General features: G+C 38.2%; 1 protein-coding gene across 2 annotated transcripts; it reads left to right on the plus strand.

The window, feature by feature from the left end:
- The first annotated feature begins 1162 nt into the window (after positions 1 to 1162).
- On the plus strand, positions 1163 to 13663 carry mfsd8l1 (major facilitator superfamily domain containing 8-like 1). Of its 2 annotated transcripts, XM_061780017.1 has the most exons (13): positions 1163 to 1577; positions 4183 to 4368; positions 4480 to 4542; positions 6053 to 6172; positions 6668 to 6745; positions 6821 to 6900; positions 7531 to 7879; positions 9087 to 9160; positions 9313 to 9526; positions 9855 to 9977; positions 11656 to 11786; positions 11996 to 12081; positions 12886 to 13663. In XM_061780017.1, exons 1-12 carry the CDS (start codon positions 1502 to 1504, stop codon positions 12071 to 12073), a joined length of 1572 nt encoding a protein of 523 aa, XP_061636001.1. In that variant the 5' UTR covers positions 1163 to 1501; the 3' UTR covers positions 12074 to 12081; positions 12886 to 13663. The 2 variants fall into 2 exon arrangements, with proteins under 2 accessions (XP_061636001.1, XP_061636002.1); XM_061780018.1 differs by lacking the exon at positions 6668 to 6745 and having other exon boundaries at positions 1165 to 1577.
- Positions 13664 to 17544: the final 3881 nt, after the last annotated feature.

A 17544-nucleotide genomic window follows, 5' to 3' on the forward strand; every position in this document is an offset into this window, starting at 1 on the left:
ATCATTGTTCATCTATCTATGACAGCGACATATAGTGACATGCTGAACAATTAAATACTCTTCCATTAGATGGCAGAAGGTACAATCAACCTGTTGCCACTTATACAACAGAATAAGTCATGGCTTCAGAATCAGAATCATCTTTATTTGCCAAGTATGTCCAAAAAACACACAAGGAATTTGTCTCCGGTAATTGGAGTCGCTCTAGTATGATAACAGACATAAAGACATTGAGAAAAACAGTCACTGAGCAATAAAGGGTTGCTCGTTATCTGGTAATGCCGGTACAATTTTATTTTATTTTTTTGACAATTGTCCTCTAGCACTTAGAGCAGTTCGAATGACTAATATAGCAATAGTCCGGTGCAATGACCATTGTGCAAAGGGCGCCGAGACTTCAAGCGAGTCGTGCGATAATCTGGGACAATGTTGATTGTGTAAATGTTGCAGATACTCCTCAATCAGTGTGCAAATGGAGCCGATGTTACTCTGGCATGAGTGGCCAGTATTGGTCAACAACAGATATGCAAATACTGCAGCGTGGCAAGACTATTACAGTGACTGCACGAGTGTGTGCAGCATAATAGCTAAATTCAGTAAGAAGATTTTTTTGTGGGGATGGTGGTGTGCTGTTAGATTTAGCTATACAGGGACGCACTGATCTAGAGTAACGTTTTATAAATAAGAGGGCAGTGATGTTGGGCAAATTTTTCCACACCAATTTCATCCAACTATGGATTTGGTTTTGTCCACGAGTTCAAAGTCATGTTGGATCGGAAACGCTCCTTTTGACAAACTGTTTCCGCAAAATTGTTTGTATGGAATTCCACAAATCTTAAATTCTTATGATTAAAGTAAACTCTAAATTGAGTTCTTTTTCAAGACTTTTGTACATACTGTATATTGCCTTGTGATTATAATTTTTTTTGTATTCATTCATTGAGGACAGTCGGCTAACAGTAGTGTTGCACAACTTGAAACTCAGGGCAAACATAACAATTTGGGCTATTTTCATTGTTCATGTTAAGAAACCACACATCAGATTTGAATGTTGCGTTGAAAAAGAAGGGGGGAAAGGTTTTTTTAAAGGCTCACATTAAAAATATGGTTTGGAGGTGATTCTGAGTTTGTGATTGGTCGAGGTGTAATCAGATACCCGGAAGTGATGCTTTGGGATTAAAAGACGCAGGAGTGGAGTGGGTGCTTGTGCAACCTTTTTCGCATATATAGGCCGTCATTTCTATTTACTTGTCGGACTATTCAATACAACCAGGATCAAACTTTATAACTAAGAGGAGAACGAAATGCTTTCCAACTGTAAGAGTACTTGTCCTCTGTCCTGTAGACACATTACATTAAAAAAAACGCACTTCGGGCTCTAATAAACTGGAAGCAGCCCTTTGAGAATTATGTTCACCGTCGTTTTGTGGAGACGCTAACATTTAAATATAGCTGCCGAATAATGAGGGTGAACATTAAAAGTGTATAGCAGCCCATCACCATGGATAATGGACGGAAAAAGAAGCTGACGTTTTTTACCATTGGACTCATCTTTCTGTTGAGCGGCGTGGAATATGGTAAATATCTCTTTGAAAATGCTATGTGCCCTTAGCTTGTAAGTACAAAAGGATATCATCTTTTAGGAATTGGTGATACTTTAACCATCATCTCGATTTGAAGCTAATCACATTGAACCAATTAACTGTATGTGACAATGTACGCTGTGCATGTACAGTTCGGTACATTTGAACAGGCAAGAAAATATGATCACTTTTGATATAAATCCAGTTATAGTTACATTTTAACAGCCAAGATAACGTGATTACTTTTGATGAATACTGTTCATTGAACATGCTTATGCAAATATCTATGAACGTGGTCGCGGACTACTTTTGCCATGATTACCCCCGTGGTGGACATTTCAGCTAGATGCCTGAAGAAAAACATTGGAGGATGTTGTCGTGTTTTTCTGTAACCTAGACAGTTTTATTCAGCCTGCATGCAGACACAAATTGGAACTTGATCTTAAATAATGACTGTACAGTATGTTCATGAATGGCCTACGTCATCAATGTCAAACTCAAGCCCGGGGGCCAAATTTGGCCCGCGATTTAATTATATTTGGCCCGCAAGACCATATTAAATGTGTATTAGAGCTGGCCCGCCGGCTAGCACATGCGCCACTATTACAAATCCCAGAATGCTTTGCTAGTGTGTTGGCCCATCAGTCTCGGCCGGCGAGCGCCTCTTCCCCTTCTGTTGCAGTCGTTAGCAACTATGCTACCAGTCTCCTCGAGCAAATTTACACTTCCCCTTCCCAAAAATGGCCAAATGAAAGATGGAAAACGGTTAACTTCCAAGACAGGTGGCAGGCAGATTATCTGTTCACTAAAGTAAAAGACAGACCTGTTTGTCGTGTGCGACGCAACGTGGCTGTAACAAAGAATATAACATAATTGAATTAATGTTTTTTTTAATACCCTGTATCAACTCCTAGGCAGGGACTGTTAATAGTTTGAGGTTTGGATTTTTATTGAAGAACATTCTTATTTGTTTGGGTTGTTGGCCTTTGAAAAAAGATTTACATCAAAAAGAAAGGTAGTTGGAGATAGATAAATAGAATATAGAGAGACAGAAGAATTCATGTTATCTATTTAAATACAAAACAACAAACAAATACCACTGATGTCTTTTATCACAAATTTGATTTCTCATGTTTATAATATTAGTTTGTTTATTCCAGATTCAGTGTTAAAGCAAAATTTAAGTTTGTTGTGAGCTATAATTGGGAAGGGAAGGGAAACATGCATATCGCAGTGATTGTTCATTAAATATTGAGTTTGTCCCAAGACGTTGTCCCAATTTTTTATTTTGGCCCACCGTCAATTTGAGTTTGACACCCCTGCCCTACATCATTTATTGGTTGTCTGGAATCTATTGTCTGTATTGATCTGAACTGTGAAATTATTAATACTGCTGACTGATTAGCTTTCCTCGGTCACTCACTATTCCACACAGAAGATACAGCATAAAACAACTTGTTGTGGAACTTAAAATTACTTTGAGGTACAGTATATAAGATGAATTTTCCAAAGTTACATTCTAAAACAACAAAATGGCGTGTCTGCTTAATCAAGGAGTGATTCGGACATACAGCGGCTGAAAAAAGTATTTAACACGTCACCGTTTTTCTCATTAAATATATTTTCAAAGGTGCTATTGACATGAACCTTTCACCAGATGTTGTGAACAACACAAGTAATCCATACATACAAAGAAAGTAGAACAAATAAGATCAGAAATTAAGTTGTGTGTAATAATGTGAAATGACACGGAAAAAATATTGAACACGCCACCTGGTATTTATTTAATACTTTGTACAAAAGCCTTTTTTGCGATGACAGCTTCAAGATGCCTCCCGTATGGAGAAACTAGTCTCATGCATTGCTATGGTGTGATTTTGGCCCATTCTTCCACACAAGCAGTCTTCAAATCTTGAAGGTTCCGTGGGCTTTTTTATGGACTTTGGGTTTCAGTTCTTTCAATAGATTTTTTTATTGGTTTCAAGTCAGGTCATATCTGGGCCATTCTAGCGGCTTTATTTTTTTTCTTTGAAACCAGTTGAGTGTTTCCTTGGCAGTATGTTTTGGATCATTCTCCTGCTGAAATGTCTACCCTCATTTCATTTTCATCATCCTCGTAGATGGCAGCAGATTTTTGTCAAGAATGTCTCAGTACATTTGCCCATTCATCCTTCCTTCAATAATGTGAAGTTTACCAGTATAATTTGCTGAAAAGCAGCCCCAGACCATCATGTTCCCACCTCCGAACTTCATTTGCACGCACATTCACACCGTCACTGAGTGGGAACTGAACCCACGGTCCCTACACCAAAGTCAGTCTACTATTTTACACAAGGTTCTTTTTATTTTTTTTATTTTTTTTAAACTACAAGGGTCAGAAAATTACATTCTTTTGAAATCATGCCTATTTTGTATGATGTGCGAGGATCTCTACAGGCCTATAATTCTGATGACCTGAGTGCTTTTTGTTCTCATAAGAATTTATAAAATTTTGGTAATCCAGTTTGATTAGAAAATGTAAATAAGTAGTAAGTAAGTAATAGTATAAGTAATAAGTATGTATCTGTTCTAAGCAAATCCCTCTTGTCTTTGTCCCCAGCTGTGATACTCCCCACTATATGGAGGTATTTGCAAACATTAGAGGCACCAACGTACTTCCTGGGTTTGACCCTATCAGCATTCAGCCTTAGCGGTCTCCTTTCGGGACCACTGTTTGGCCACTGGTCTGACAGAACGCGAACCACCAAAAAGATTATTTTGTTTGCCAACCTTTTTGAGATTGTGGGTGAGTTCACACCTCTCTTGCATTCAGATCAGTCACTTGTTCATGCTTGTGAAAAGCAAACTTTTTTTGTATTCTTTTGTATTTAACTGTTCCCTTCTTTTGACTTTTCAGGTAACTTAATGTACTTTATGGGCTTTTCCAAGTGGTTCCTACTGTCAAGCAGACTCGTGGCAGGTAAGGCATCATCATGCGTTTACATGATCTTTTCGTCATTGTTTCTTTATTTTTGGGGGAACATTTTACAGTACTTTGTTGCTGTGTAGGTGTTGAAAACTGTAGTCTGTGAGAACAAAGTAAAATTGCATGGCTGCAAAAGTGCTCAGTGTAGTCATGTGCGAGTACTTCAAACCATTATTTAAAAAATCATCAAAATCTTTATTTAGATTGTTACAAGTATAAATATAGAAGCGTGTTTGTTTAGAAAAATGATATGAAGGTCCTCTGCCAAGTTCCAAGGGAGGCTATGAAATAAGCTATTCACACCAAAAGCTAACGTATCAACAACGGAAAATACCAAGAACTTTTTTGCACGGTGAAGGTAATCACAATGGTGGCATTAAAGTTCCCCTAAAGTGACCGAAAAATGTCTTCTCCATTTGACACACCGCAGAGAAGAGTATTGTTAACTAGCCGGACAAACTTAAATGTATAAAAAAATAATGTGAAAATTATGTGAACTGACACTTCAAAATGGTCAAGAATTGAGACATTCTTTCAGCTTCCAAATGCTGCGGGTGTGTCGATGAGTACTCTGAAAATACCGCCCCTTGGAACTTGCAGCTGTCAATCAAATACGTGCCGTCGGGTAAGCCGGGAGAGGAGATTTCCCAGCGATGCACATTAAACATGCTCTCATGTGCCGCAGAGAGGCACTCTGTGGCGGCCAGGCAGCCTCTGAGCACGGGACAATTTTCCCTCCTTTGCTTCTGTTGCAATTCAGCTGGCCATGCATCACTCTGCTGTGGACGCCAACGGTGCACCAGATGCAGCCACAACAAAGTGATGGACCGCTGTCTCCCTGGGTGTGTTTTATTATAAAAAAAATATAAAAATGTCTGTAGTTGTAAACTCGGCCAAGTTATTATGAATAAGGAAGTTGAAATTCCGCCGAATGGCCACTGCATGGACTAAGAGCGCTTGGTAATTATATAGTGTACATATTCCATGCTTGCATAAAAAGCCAGTTATGCAAGATCCCAGTAGATTTAAAAAAAAAAAAAAAAAAAAAAGGTTTTTATGACCCATCAGGTTTTATTCAACTGAAGTCCAAGGATAGCTAATTAGGTTGTAACCCAATTTTCAACTGATCTTCTCCAAATCTACAAGAATTATCTTCCTGTAAAGCTTGAAACCGATTGTAGGAATTAATTAAGGAATTAAGTGCCCCAAAATGCTTGCGGTAACGGGCTTAAAAAACGCATTAAGAAGAAGAAGAAGAATCACCTTTTATTGGCATGAACATTCATGCATGCACACGAAATTTGTTCTCTGCATTTTACCCATCACAGTGAACACATGCACATGTTAGTGGAACAAATTTCAAATGAGTATGAGTGAAGGAACCACCTACCAATTTATGTTGTTGTCATAAAGTCACATGATTTTGTTAGATGCATCACAAATCCATTTCTTCTATTTGAGTTCCAGCATTGTAATGCAGTTATGCTGGACATGTTCTCTTCAGGCATTGGCACAGGTGCTGGCTCGTCCATCTTCGGTTTCCTGACCAGAAGCACAGCCCCAGAAGATCGCTCCACTGTGTTTGCCGCTGTCATGGTGTGTCGACAAGTGGGCCTTCTGATTGGTGAGTGGTACAATGCTGTAAAAGATGAATTAGGGTGGGATGGATTATTCATCCATCCATCCATTTTCTGTACCATTTATCCTCACTAAAGTCGCGGCGTGCTGGAGCCTATCCCAGCTATCTTCGGGCGAGGGGGGCGGGGGGGGGGGGGGCTACACCCTGAACTGGTCGCCAGCCAATTGCAGGGCACATATATACAAACAACCATTCACACTCACGTTCACACCTACAGGCAATTTAGAGTCTTCAATCAACCTACCACGCATGTTTTTGGGATGTGGAAGGAAACCTGACTACCCGTGAGGATGAATTATTGCTTTTTACAATTATAGCTCACTATGCGGATGTATTCATTGGTGTTCATCCATGATGGGTCCGGTGGTGATTGTGCATTAGGAGAAGTGGGGCTTTTTTCTAAACATTTATATTTAATAAAAGCAGTGTTTCTGTTGTGTAAGTAATGTGTCTGTTGCTCTGTGATTTACTGGCAATCAGTCCAGGGGTTACCCTGCCTCCCGCCCAAAGTCTGCTGGGATAGTTTCCAGCTAATCGGTGACCCTGAACAAGATGAGTGTAAATAAACACCTGCTACTTTATTGTGGTGACTTTATGCCTGATTACCACATTTTACATGTACCTTTCATGTAGGTCCAGCATTTAACATCTTCCTGAGACTGTGTGATTTCCATCTGGGTCCTTTTGTGGTCAATATATACACTGCACCAGGGGTAAGGACACTAAGGACACTTATATTTTGGAGGGTTTATAATATTTAATTACGTTAGAGGAATATATGTGCAACCAACTTCTGCATTTGGCAAACAGGTCGAAGCGCTTCCTCCCGGCTCAGGTGAATGGTGAAGGGGACCAAGACAAAGCAGCCATGGAAATTTAAACATTTACAATGTCTTTTGCTTCATACAAAATGTCTTCAGGAGCTAAAGATGACAATATCCGATGTTTAGGTTTCGTTCGTGGTTACATATATCATATTTATATACTGTAAATTAATGATATACGGTTTGTACATGTCGGACCTTTTGTCTGAAGACAAGCCATAAAGAAAACTAAATTTTAGCAAGTTTGGGTTCAAACCATCATGTCATCAACCCGTTGTTTTGCTAGTTTGGCCATACACAGGAAGCCCCCTAACCTGTTTTCCAGGTTTGGTCACGTGCCATTCCGCATATACCGGATTGCTTGGGCATACAACACTCAAGCCTAGACATGCACTATGACTAATACTATGACTGAAATGTTTTAAAAGTTTTTACCTTAAACACATTGAGAAAATGTTACAAATGGTAATTACACTAATTTTGTGCAAACTTTTTATCTTCTTCCTTTGTTCCTTCTAGTTATTCATGTGTTTATTGTGGATTCTTCTTCAATTGGCTGTGGTCTTCATGTACTGGGATCTCCCACCTCTGGAGAGAGGGAAGGACACTCTTAAAAAGCGCAGTGAGATGGGAAATGAACAAAGTATAGAGAAAGAGGAAGCTGAGGATGAGGATGATGAGGAGGTAAAGCCACTAATGCGATCTCAGGAGCTGGTGGGCTCCTACGGCTCTGTGGTCACCGCGGACTCTCATAAGAATCACACTACTGCAACTTCTGATGCAACCTTGAATCAAGTTGCCCCATCTCCTGAGCCATCAGTGTCCCGTGAGTCCTCCAGTCCCTTTAAGAACTTCAGTCTCTCACGAGGTAGGTGGCTTTATGGTACAGTGGATATCAAAAGCCTACACACCCCTGGTAAAATGCCAGGTCTTTGTGATATAAAGAAATTAGACCAAGATAAATACTTTCAAAAAATTTTCTACCATTAATGTGAGCTATAACCTGCACAACTCATTTGAAAATAATAGTTTGAGAAGGGAAATAAAATCAAACAACTGAAAGTGTGCACACCCTCTTATAACTGGGATGTGGCTTTCTTCAGAATTAATTACATTCACTCTTTTCCAGGGGGAAAAAAAAATTGTGTCAGCACACACCTGCCACCGTTTGTGACTTATTAACCTTAAATAAATTTCAGAGGTTCTCGTAGGCTTTTCCTGATTTATTATTTTTTTTTTTTAAATTTTATTTTATTTCTATTTATTTATTTTTTGGTTTCAAGCTGAAGCCTGAAGTTTTCGTACCAACACTGACTGCTATTTAAAACTGTTCATAATTCCTTCCATCTTGTCGAAGGCCCCAGTTCTAACTGAAGAAAAACAGCCCCAAAGCATGTTGCTGCTACTACCATTCTTCACTGCAGGTATGGTGTTCTTTTGGTGATGAGTAGTGTTGTTTGCGCCAAACATAACTTTGGAATTATGACCAAAGATTTCGACCTATGAAAAAAAAAAAAAAAAAAATCTCAAAAACGTGTGAAACCAAGGTTGAACCTTTTGGCCATAATTCCAAAAGATATGTTTGGTACAACACTGCTCATGACCAAAAGAACATTGGAGCGAAATGAAAAACTGTCAGGAAAAAAATTGAGAACAGCTGAAATTTATGAGGTACTTTAAAGGGTGCAGCTATGTGATGACTCGCATTTAACATGAGTTTGAATATGAGTAGTTAATTCTGACAGTCATGCCAGTTATAAGAGGGTCTGCAACCACCTTGTTTCAGTAGCTTACTTTTTACTCCCCCTCTCGTAGAGATAAAAAAAAAAGAAAAATTTAGTTGACTTGTAAAGGTTATAGTTCATAGTAATGGTGGCAAACGTTTTGAAATAATGTATCTTGTTCCCATTTATATCACAAAAACCTGAACAGGGATGAGTAGCTAGGAAGATGTTTAGTGAGATACAGTATATTATGGTCATCTACCACCATGAAGTTTTATTTGACTTCACAAATTCCGAAATGCACTTGTATGCGTCCTTTGACCTTTTTCTTTTGCAACTGTGACTCTGCAGAGTTCCTGAGAGAAGAAGTGGTTGTGCTGCTGGCTGCTCAATTTATCACCCTCTTTAATCAAACAGCACTGGAGGTACAACACATAAATCATCTTTTTTTTTTTTTCCCCCCTGGAAAAAAATCCAACTTTTTTTTCTTTAACAGTATATAATGAGCATGCTTTGGCTTTTCCTACAATGACACTGTTGCATGTGCTTTAATAATAATTCACCACTTGTTCTCCAGACCATGGTGACACCACTGACCCAAAAGTATTTCAACTACGGGGAATTGGAGAACAGCCTCATGTACTGTCTCTGCGGCGTGGAAGTGATTACTGGCTTCCTATTTGTGCGCTGGCTGAGCCGGCGTGTTGCTGAGCGAGTAATTCTGGCTGTTGGCCTTAGCATTTGCAACATTTCCTGTGTGTGGTGCCTTATCTTCCTGGCTAACCCGCTGGGTGAGTCTGCATTATGGCCTACGTCATATGCTACCGCAAAGCTGTGTAACTTGCTGGGAATGTTTTATCTTCTGATTAAAGCATGGACAGAGCTCTACTATCTCCCCAATAGCTGCTTAGGATTCTTTGACTATTTTGTTTGTGCTGATCAACCAACAACAACAGACTTTTATAAAATTAGTTCAAGTAAACATTCCCAACTTGTTTCACAAAAGTTTTTTTTTTGCAAAAGCCTAAAGAAAAGTTTACCTTAGCTAACATGCAATAATGGGGCACCTCCTAAAAATGGGCCTTTCATGAACCTGTTTTGGATTCTGTCTTTGTGTAGGTGGTTTCCCATGGCGGCTGACAGAGTTTGTCATAGGCGTGTTTCTGCAGGTTCTGGGTCTGCCGTTTATAGCTGTTGCCCAGGTTTCCCTCTTCTCCAAAGTTACCTCTGAAAAAACACAAGGTAAGAAACAGTGCAGCCCAAAAAAAGTAAGAAAAGAACTAAGAGCCAATTTTGCCAATGGTCACATGTAAAACAGGGTCATAATAATTATTGATTTTTTTTCATTAAATTTAGTTTTTATTTCATTTTGAGGTTTTCTTTCATTTAGCCTTTTTTTTCACAAATTCAATTAGTTTTAATTGGTTTGTTTTGTTTTTTGTTTTTTAATTGGAGGTTTGTTAGTTCATTTTTTTGTGTGGAAAACGCATAATTTTAGTTTGTTTCAGTATTAGTTTTATTACTTTTTATTAATACAGGGTTTTTATTTGGTTCCGTGTAATAAAAACTGTACTAAAGGTATAATTTTAAAAACATTTAAATTAAAAAAGCAACCATCTACAAATCAAATACAGATACTGTATCACAGTCCACAGAATTTGAAGTACAATAAGTGCAGTGCATAATATTGCTTTAAAAGTTTGATGTATCAAAATGCAAAGTACAACCATACATGAGACACATACTATAGGGCTATTTTTAAATATGTTAACCTAGCATTATGTCCTTTATTGTGAATAAAAACAAATTCAAGTCCTTGCGTGTTGAATAACTGAGGTGTCTCAAATACAACTAGGATGGTCTCACTTTCCTTCCGTTGCTGCCAAGTTGCAAACTTCTCAGGTGGACTTTCAGATTTGTAGCTTTTATTCCCATTGAATAATTCCACAAATATCACCTGCTTCTACTACAAGGTTACTTGCGCTTATCTGTGACAGAGTCATAGATTGACAGATCAGTAGTGCTCACCACTATTGGCATGCATGAAGTTCATGTACTAAATGCAGAATATCTCCCAAAGAGAATGAATCCAGTGAAACAAAAATTTTCTACAGAGAACTTGTGCTTGATATGAAAGAGCAAATGACAAACAATATTTTATGGACAGTTTAAACAAAAATAGAGCTTTTTAGCAATGCACACAAAGTATTTTTACAGATGGCGCAATGAAGCCTTTATGGAAAAGAACACCCTGCCAACACCCACCCTGATGAATCATATTGACTGGCCTAGAGATCAACATCCACCAGACCAACTAAATTCATTGACACAGCAAACTTGTATCTCCTCTCACTTGCCACTCTGCTGTCTTTTTCCTCTGTCTTAAAAAAAAAGTCTTCTCTTCCTTCCCTTATTTATGTTTCCCAATTGTTCCATCCTATGTCATTTTTGATTGGCCGGCAGGACCAACTCCCCCCACCCCCAAAAAAAACACCAAAAACCTGCATGTTCATTGTCCTAGCAGTGAAACATTGCTGAACAAAGTTAATGCCACGCTACGCCATGCTTCTGTCAGTCCGTCAGCCTGCACCAGGGCAGCTGTGGCTACACAAGTAAAGTGTCTTTGAGTGCCTAGAAAGCGCTACATTTAATAAAAAAAAAAAAAAATGCAGTCTTTCATGAGTATGCCTAAAATCCGTTGTATATTACGTGCTGTTTTTCCTATTTGTTGTCATTTGTTTTTATGTACTGTATATGATTTTGTAGATTCCTAAATGTATATAATCTTCTTGATGTCTTAAATCACTAGCAGTGTTCATTATCTTGCAGTTCTGTTATAACCCCCCGCCCCCTATCCCCTCAGAGCATTTGTTATATGTACCTTAATTGCTTTATATGAAATGTGTTGCTGGTTTTGCAGGTTTTAGTCAGGGGGTGCGTCGCTCAGTTGGAGGTCTAGCGACCATTCTGGGCCCTCTGTGGGCTGGTGGCCTCACTGACAACATGTATATCATGATGGGTGTGATGATGGCACTGCTGGCACTCCTAACGGTAAGCAACATACAACTAAAGGAAGCCTGAGAAAAACACAGTTTAGAATGTTCCTAAATCCTCAAAAGATCTGTTAACGGAGAGAAAAATAAACATTGACTCATCCTAAAGATGAAAAAAATAGTTATCATACTACTGTTTTGAAGAAATGTAAATATGAGAGCCTCTTTTATGACTGAACCTTGATATGACAATATATTTTTCTACAGATGATGCTTGCCTTCTCTTACAAGCGGCTGGTTGAACCTTCTCAAGAGGAAGAAGCAGAAAGCGGCGATCTCTGTTAATTTAGCTGGTGAGGTTGATAGCGATGAGTTGCAAGTCAATGAATATACTATACTGTATTTATTTTTTTGCTTTAGTAGAAATATTATCGTTTTTTTAGTGATTTTAAAAGTTGTTGTAATATTTGAAAACTGCTGAATTTAACGCAAGCAAAATATACGCACGTAGGCGAAGTTGATAGTACCTTTCCGTTAAAAGAAAATCCCACACTGGTCATTGAAGCAATTTATAACCAGTGAGACTGGATTTTGCCAAACTCCATATTGAAAATCTACGAAAGTTCTGGAAAAACTATACATTTTTGGCTAGTCTCATCGGCTCGGTTTATAAATTCAAAAAAATGAAGACTACAAAGAGGAAAAACACTGTACCTTCTGTGAAACATCGAAAGAGGTTTGGTTGAATATGTGCACGGTACAAAAAAACCTAATTTTTTTTCAGCAATATCAGTTGCATAATAATTTTGAACATAGTGTATGAGTCCTGATATAAATCCTTTTGAACTGTTGAGAAGGCACCCTTCAAACCAGAGACAGCAGGAACTCATTGGGAATACCCTGCCAGTTCTATTAGGTTTTCTTTTTTTAATTTTGTTGTGCCATTCCAAAGTAAGGCCTGATATTTTAATTTATTATTACTGTACCTTTTTTCAGTTTCAAGTAATTTTAGTGACCATTGTGGTTTTGTCTTTTTTTTTTAATGAAAGGTTGCCAACAATTTTGCCTATATGCTATTTATATAGTCGCTTGAGTGTGACGATGGCTTGGATTTTGTACATTTTATCTAATAATACTTTTTTCCCTTTCTGCCATAGCAAAGTGGGAGGTTCTGTTTTGAACCACAAGATTCCTTGACGGTTCCATTACCCCTGCCTCGTACCACAGGGCCCGGTCCTTCAACATTTTTGCACACAAATGAAGATAAAAGGACTTATTTGGTGAATATGTACATTTCCCATGGAAATTTGGAGGCCATCTGACATTGTGTCCAATTGTCATCTTGTGTGCTCCAGCACTGACAATATTTATTTCCTGATTTAAATTATGGGTTGAAAATATATATAATAGTTATATGTACAGTATATGACATATACTGTCTATATAACTGACGTATTAACTGGTCAATATAGGAATAGCATAAACTACTGTCTTGCTTTCAAGGTGGCATAACAACAACAACAAGGTTCTGGTTTTAGTGTAGTACATATACTAGCCACTAGTGGGCACACTTGGACTTCTAAAGTGGATGACAATTGAACTTCATGCCTGCGAGTGTAATTTTTTTTTTGGGGTGGGGGGGGGGGGGCAAACGGTTGTATGTTCAGTTAAACGTATTAGTGTATTCAGTTAATTGCCAAAGTAAACAATTTAATAATTTCAATAAGTCCAACAAAATCCAAAAATATCAAAAGCAGAGAAATTCATTTGTTTTTAGCCAAAATGTATTTTTCTGAATAGTCCTTTATGAATGTTGATGAAACTTTCAGTGCTTTTGTTTTGTGTAGCTACCAATTTTGATATAACTAACCTTGATTGCTCTAAATGTTTTTCATTAAAACATAATGCTATAAATCATTAAACTGTACATGTTAACTTTGTGTATCCTTATTTTTAAGTTGCATTTCAATTAAATCGTTTGATTATTCATACGGAACATAGAAGGCACATTGATATAACAAATTATGGAAAAAAAATGGGAAAAAAATATGCAGTCTGAAGTAAATTAACTGTCATAGATTTTCTAATGCATACTTTTTCTTAATCTGTATTCTGTAATTTGGTTCATAATTTACGAGAAAAATGTGAGAAATATATTACAGAAAATGTTTATTAATGAGAAAACCCTTGCTGATATGATTTGAATATATCTTCTAATTCTAAAATTATATGTTCAATTTCATCATTTATACTGTATTTTTGAAAATGAATACATTTCCTGGTTATACACATAAAATGTAAATGAGGCACGCATGCACGCACGCACACACACACACGTACAAACACACACACACAGGTGAGGTAGCTGTTAATGAATCCTAAAAAAAGGATTTTGGTACTCATCAATGCTGTTAATTTAGGGCAGCTGTGGCACAAACCTTTCATTGTGCAGTAGTCTAATACATTAATCTTTACACATGCAATTATTGTTTTATCAAAAAAGACTACTGCACTTATTTATGTATAGAATGAATTTGCTAAACGTTGCTGGTTTGAAAGAAAATAATAAAGCTTTTATTGTCATTGTCGTGTAAAACAAAATTGCAGGTTCTAACAATTCTAGAACGTTACTGTGGGTGATGGCCCACTGTGTCGGAACTGGAAACGAGCGACAAGTTGAGGCGTTTCTTGCCCATGATGACGTGTCGCCTGCCTGGTGAAATGGTGGCGAGTGGGTGTGGCTTCAACCGTGAACTCCAGTTGAACTTGGTTTATGTAGGGCGGTGCAGACTCTAAAATGTTACCAGACCAGATACAGAGATATTTTGAGTTTTTGCCTCTTCTTGTCCCCCCCACCCCATCTCAAAAGGGTCCCCCCTCTTCCACAACCACACGCACGCATACACACACGGACACAAACTCCAATCGCACTTGGCCTGCAGCGGCAATCTGACCGATCAGCGACCCCGCATATCAGGGTCAGAGGTGTAGAACACGTCAAATGTCATATCAACAGTAGCCGTGGTGTGTTTGGTTCCTTGTTTCCAGCCAATCACAGGGATAGTTTGAGGCATATAAAGCCAGGATCGACAATAATAACAGACGTGAACTTTTTATGAACTGTGTTTTTCTCTAGAAGGGGCAATGAGGGCATGTAGAGTTTAGTAGGGCTTAAGTATTTTCATTGTTTTTTTTTTTTTTGTTTGTTTGTTTTTTGTATCTTCCGGGCTTCGTTCATGATTTGGCTGGGATAAATTTGCATGATGTGCTGTGCCTGTGACATTAACATGGTGTAGACTCACATCCCCATTTGTATAACCATACTGCAACATCATAATTTCCCTCCATTTTCAAATTTTTTCCCCTGCACTGTCACATGCATTGGGCAAGAAGTTGATAGTTCAAGAAGGATACAATTTACAAGACTTTCATGACACTAACCGAGATGGGAATAAATAGCAGTATACTCTAAAGCTTGAGCATGAAATGTCAGGCCTGTAAAATATTTAGTTGCACACTCGTGTCTCACATTCCTTTTTGCCGATGTGTTCCATTACACAGTCAAATCAAAATGGTGGCACCAGCAAAAACCTGTGAAAGTATGTGAGTGTCCATACGATGGGCCACCCTTGAATCCGTTTAAGATCAATAAAACATGTGTCACTCTGAAGAGGTGCAGTGTCTCAAAAACAAGACGCTGATGGGTCTTAAAATGGTGGATCAGAGTAGCGTCGAAATGAAGGGTGCAATGACAAAAGGTCAGCCTTGGGGGGGGGGGAATACGCTCTAATGGTTAGAGATGTGTGAGACTTCAGTCTTAATTTAAATGTTAACGTAAGGGCCGGTTTTAGTTTGGTTGTTATAAAAAAAAAAACAAAAAAAAACAAACAGCCTTTATTTTTGTCACTATTGGCTATGTGGTGTTTTTTTCACCTTCTGCTCACTCTGTTTTGTAATGCTTTTTTTCAGAATGAATTAATTAATGAAATATGTGCAGCCTACAGCCAGTACTGGATCAAATGCGAACTGGTCAGCTTCTCTTGCACTGAGTTACGTTTTTGCCAAACAGGTCACGCTTCAGTCATCCTTCCTTCGAAAAAATCCTCATCTTCAATGTTTCAAAGAAAATCCCACTTTGAACGTGAATTCTAAGTCTTTTTTATCTTTAACCCCTTTCTTTGTACAGTGCTTTCGGAGTGAAGAATAGACCTTGATACTTCAGTGGGATTTGAATTCAAACCCTGACCCTCTTACCATCTGTAATGCAGTTTCTTTATTTCTTAAATCCATATGTGTGCATTTATACGTTGCCTTGTTGAGAGAATTTTGCTTTCATTTTTGAAAGAACCTGGCTTGACTGCACTTTCGAACCTGACTTTCACTCACGTAAGCTTCTTTTTGTTTATTGTAGTTTTGTTTACAATGTTTTTTTTTGTTTGTTTGGTTTATTTTATACAATGGTAGGTCTTCAGAAGCACAGGTTGCCATGTTACTTTAATGAAAATATTCATCTAAACCTCTTTTGAAAAGATGTACAGTAAATGCTCATGAGAGCCAATAATGCAGCAATAAGACACATTTACGCATGTCTTAATTGTTATTAAAAGTACTCGTTACAGTTATAACCAGACCCCTGAAGACACCTGTTCGAAAGAGTCGGGGTTTTTTTCTTCAATTTGTTAGATAGTAAATAATTTTACTTTGACCATTTTAATATCACTGCACCGCAAGTTACTTCCTTTTCTCCCAAACAATCCGAGTTCATATGCAAGTTAGTCTCTCAATTTACCTCACTGACCATGATGTTGCATGATAACACCTTTATTTGGGAGTACTGTACTGGATAGGGGTTAACACATTTTCTACCAAATGCAGTTTTCCAGAAATCACTGGAATAATACAATGAAAATGTTCATGTTTAGAACATTTATCCATCTACAGGTATTGTATGGAATTTTCTATGCCGCATGTTCTCATTTAGGTTTTGGGTGACTTGTAAGCTTATGCCAGCTAGCATTTAGTGAGCGATGACCCTGGACTGGTTGTCAGCCAATCACAGGGAATATGGAAAACATCCATCCATCCATCCATTTTCTGAGCCGCTTCTCCTCACTAGGGTTGCGGGCGTGCTGGAGCCTATCCCAGCTGTCATCGGGCAGAAGGCGGGGTACACCCTGAACTGGTTGCCAGCCAATCGCAGGGCACATAGAAACAAACAACCATTCGCACTCACAGTCATGCCTACGGGCAATTTAGAATCTCCAATTAATGCATGTTTTTGGGATGTGGGAGGAAACCGGAGTGCCCGGAGAAAACCCACACAGGCACGGGGAGAACATGCAAACTCCACACAGGCGGGGCCGGGAATTGAACCTGGGTCCTCAGAACTGTGAGGCTGACGCTCTAACCAGTCGTCCACCGTGCCGCCATATGGAAAACAATAACCACAGTAATTTCATCATATTTAATCAAATCAAAGTTCAATTATTTGGATTATTGTGATCATAATCCTTTTTAAATGTTGTGAGAACTTTGGGTCCCGTGAAAGGCGCAATATAAATATAATTGTTGTTATAGGTGTCGACATTGTCAGGAAAGACCATTTCCAGGATGAAAATTCATTTTTGTGAAAGACCTGTTTATTGTATTAGTATTTCAATTTTCAATTGGCAATTGAACATCAAAATCTAAAATAAATCAAGATTTTTTTCCTCAATCTAACACAATACAGATTTTTCATAATTCGCCTTTAGGCTGAAATAAAAAAAAAATACAAAATTAAAAACGGTCCACATGACTGAGTTTGATTTTAATAT

The sequence above is a fragment of the Phyllopteryx taeniolatus genome, chromosome 7 (assembly GCF_024500385.1).
Source record: "Phyllopteryx taeniolatus isolate TA_2022b chromosome 7, UOR_Ptae_1.2, whole genome shotgun sequence".
NCBI lineage: Eukaryota > Metazoa > Chordata > Actinopteri > Syngnathiformes > Syngnathidae > Phyllopteryx > Phyllopteryx taeniolatus.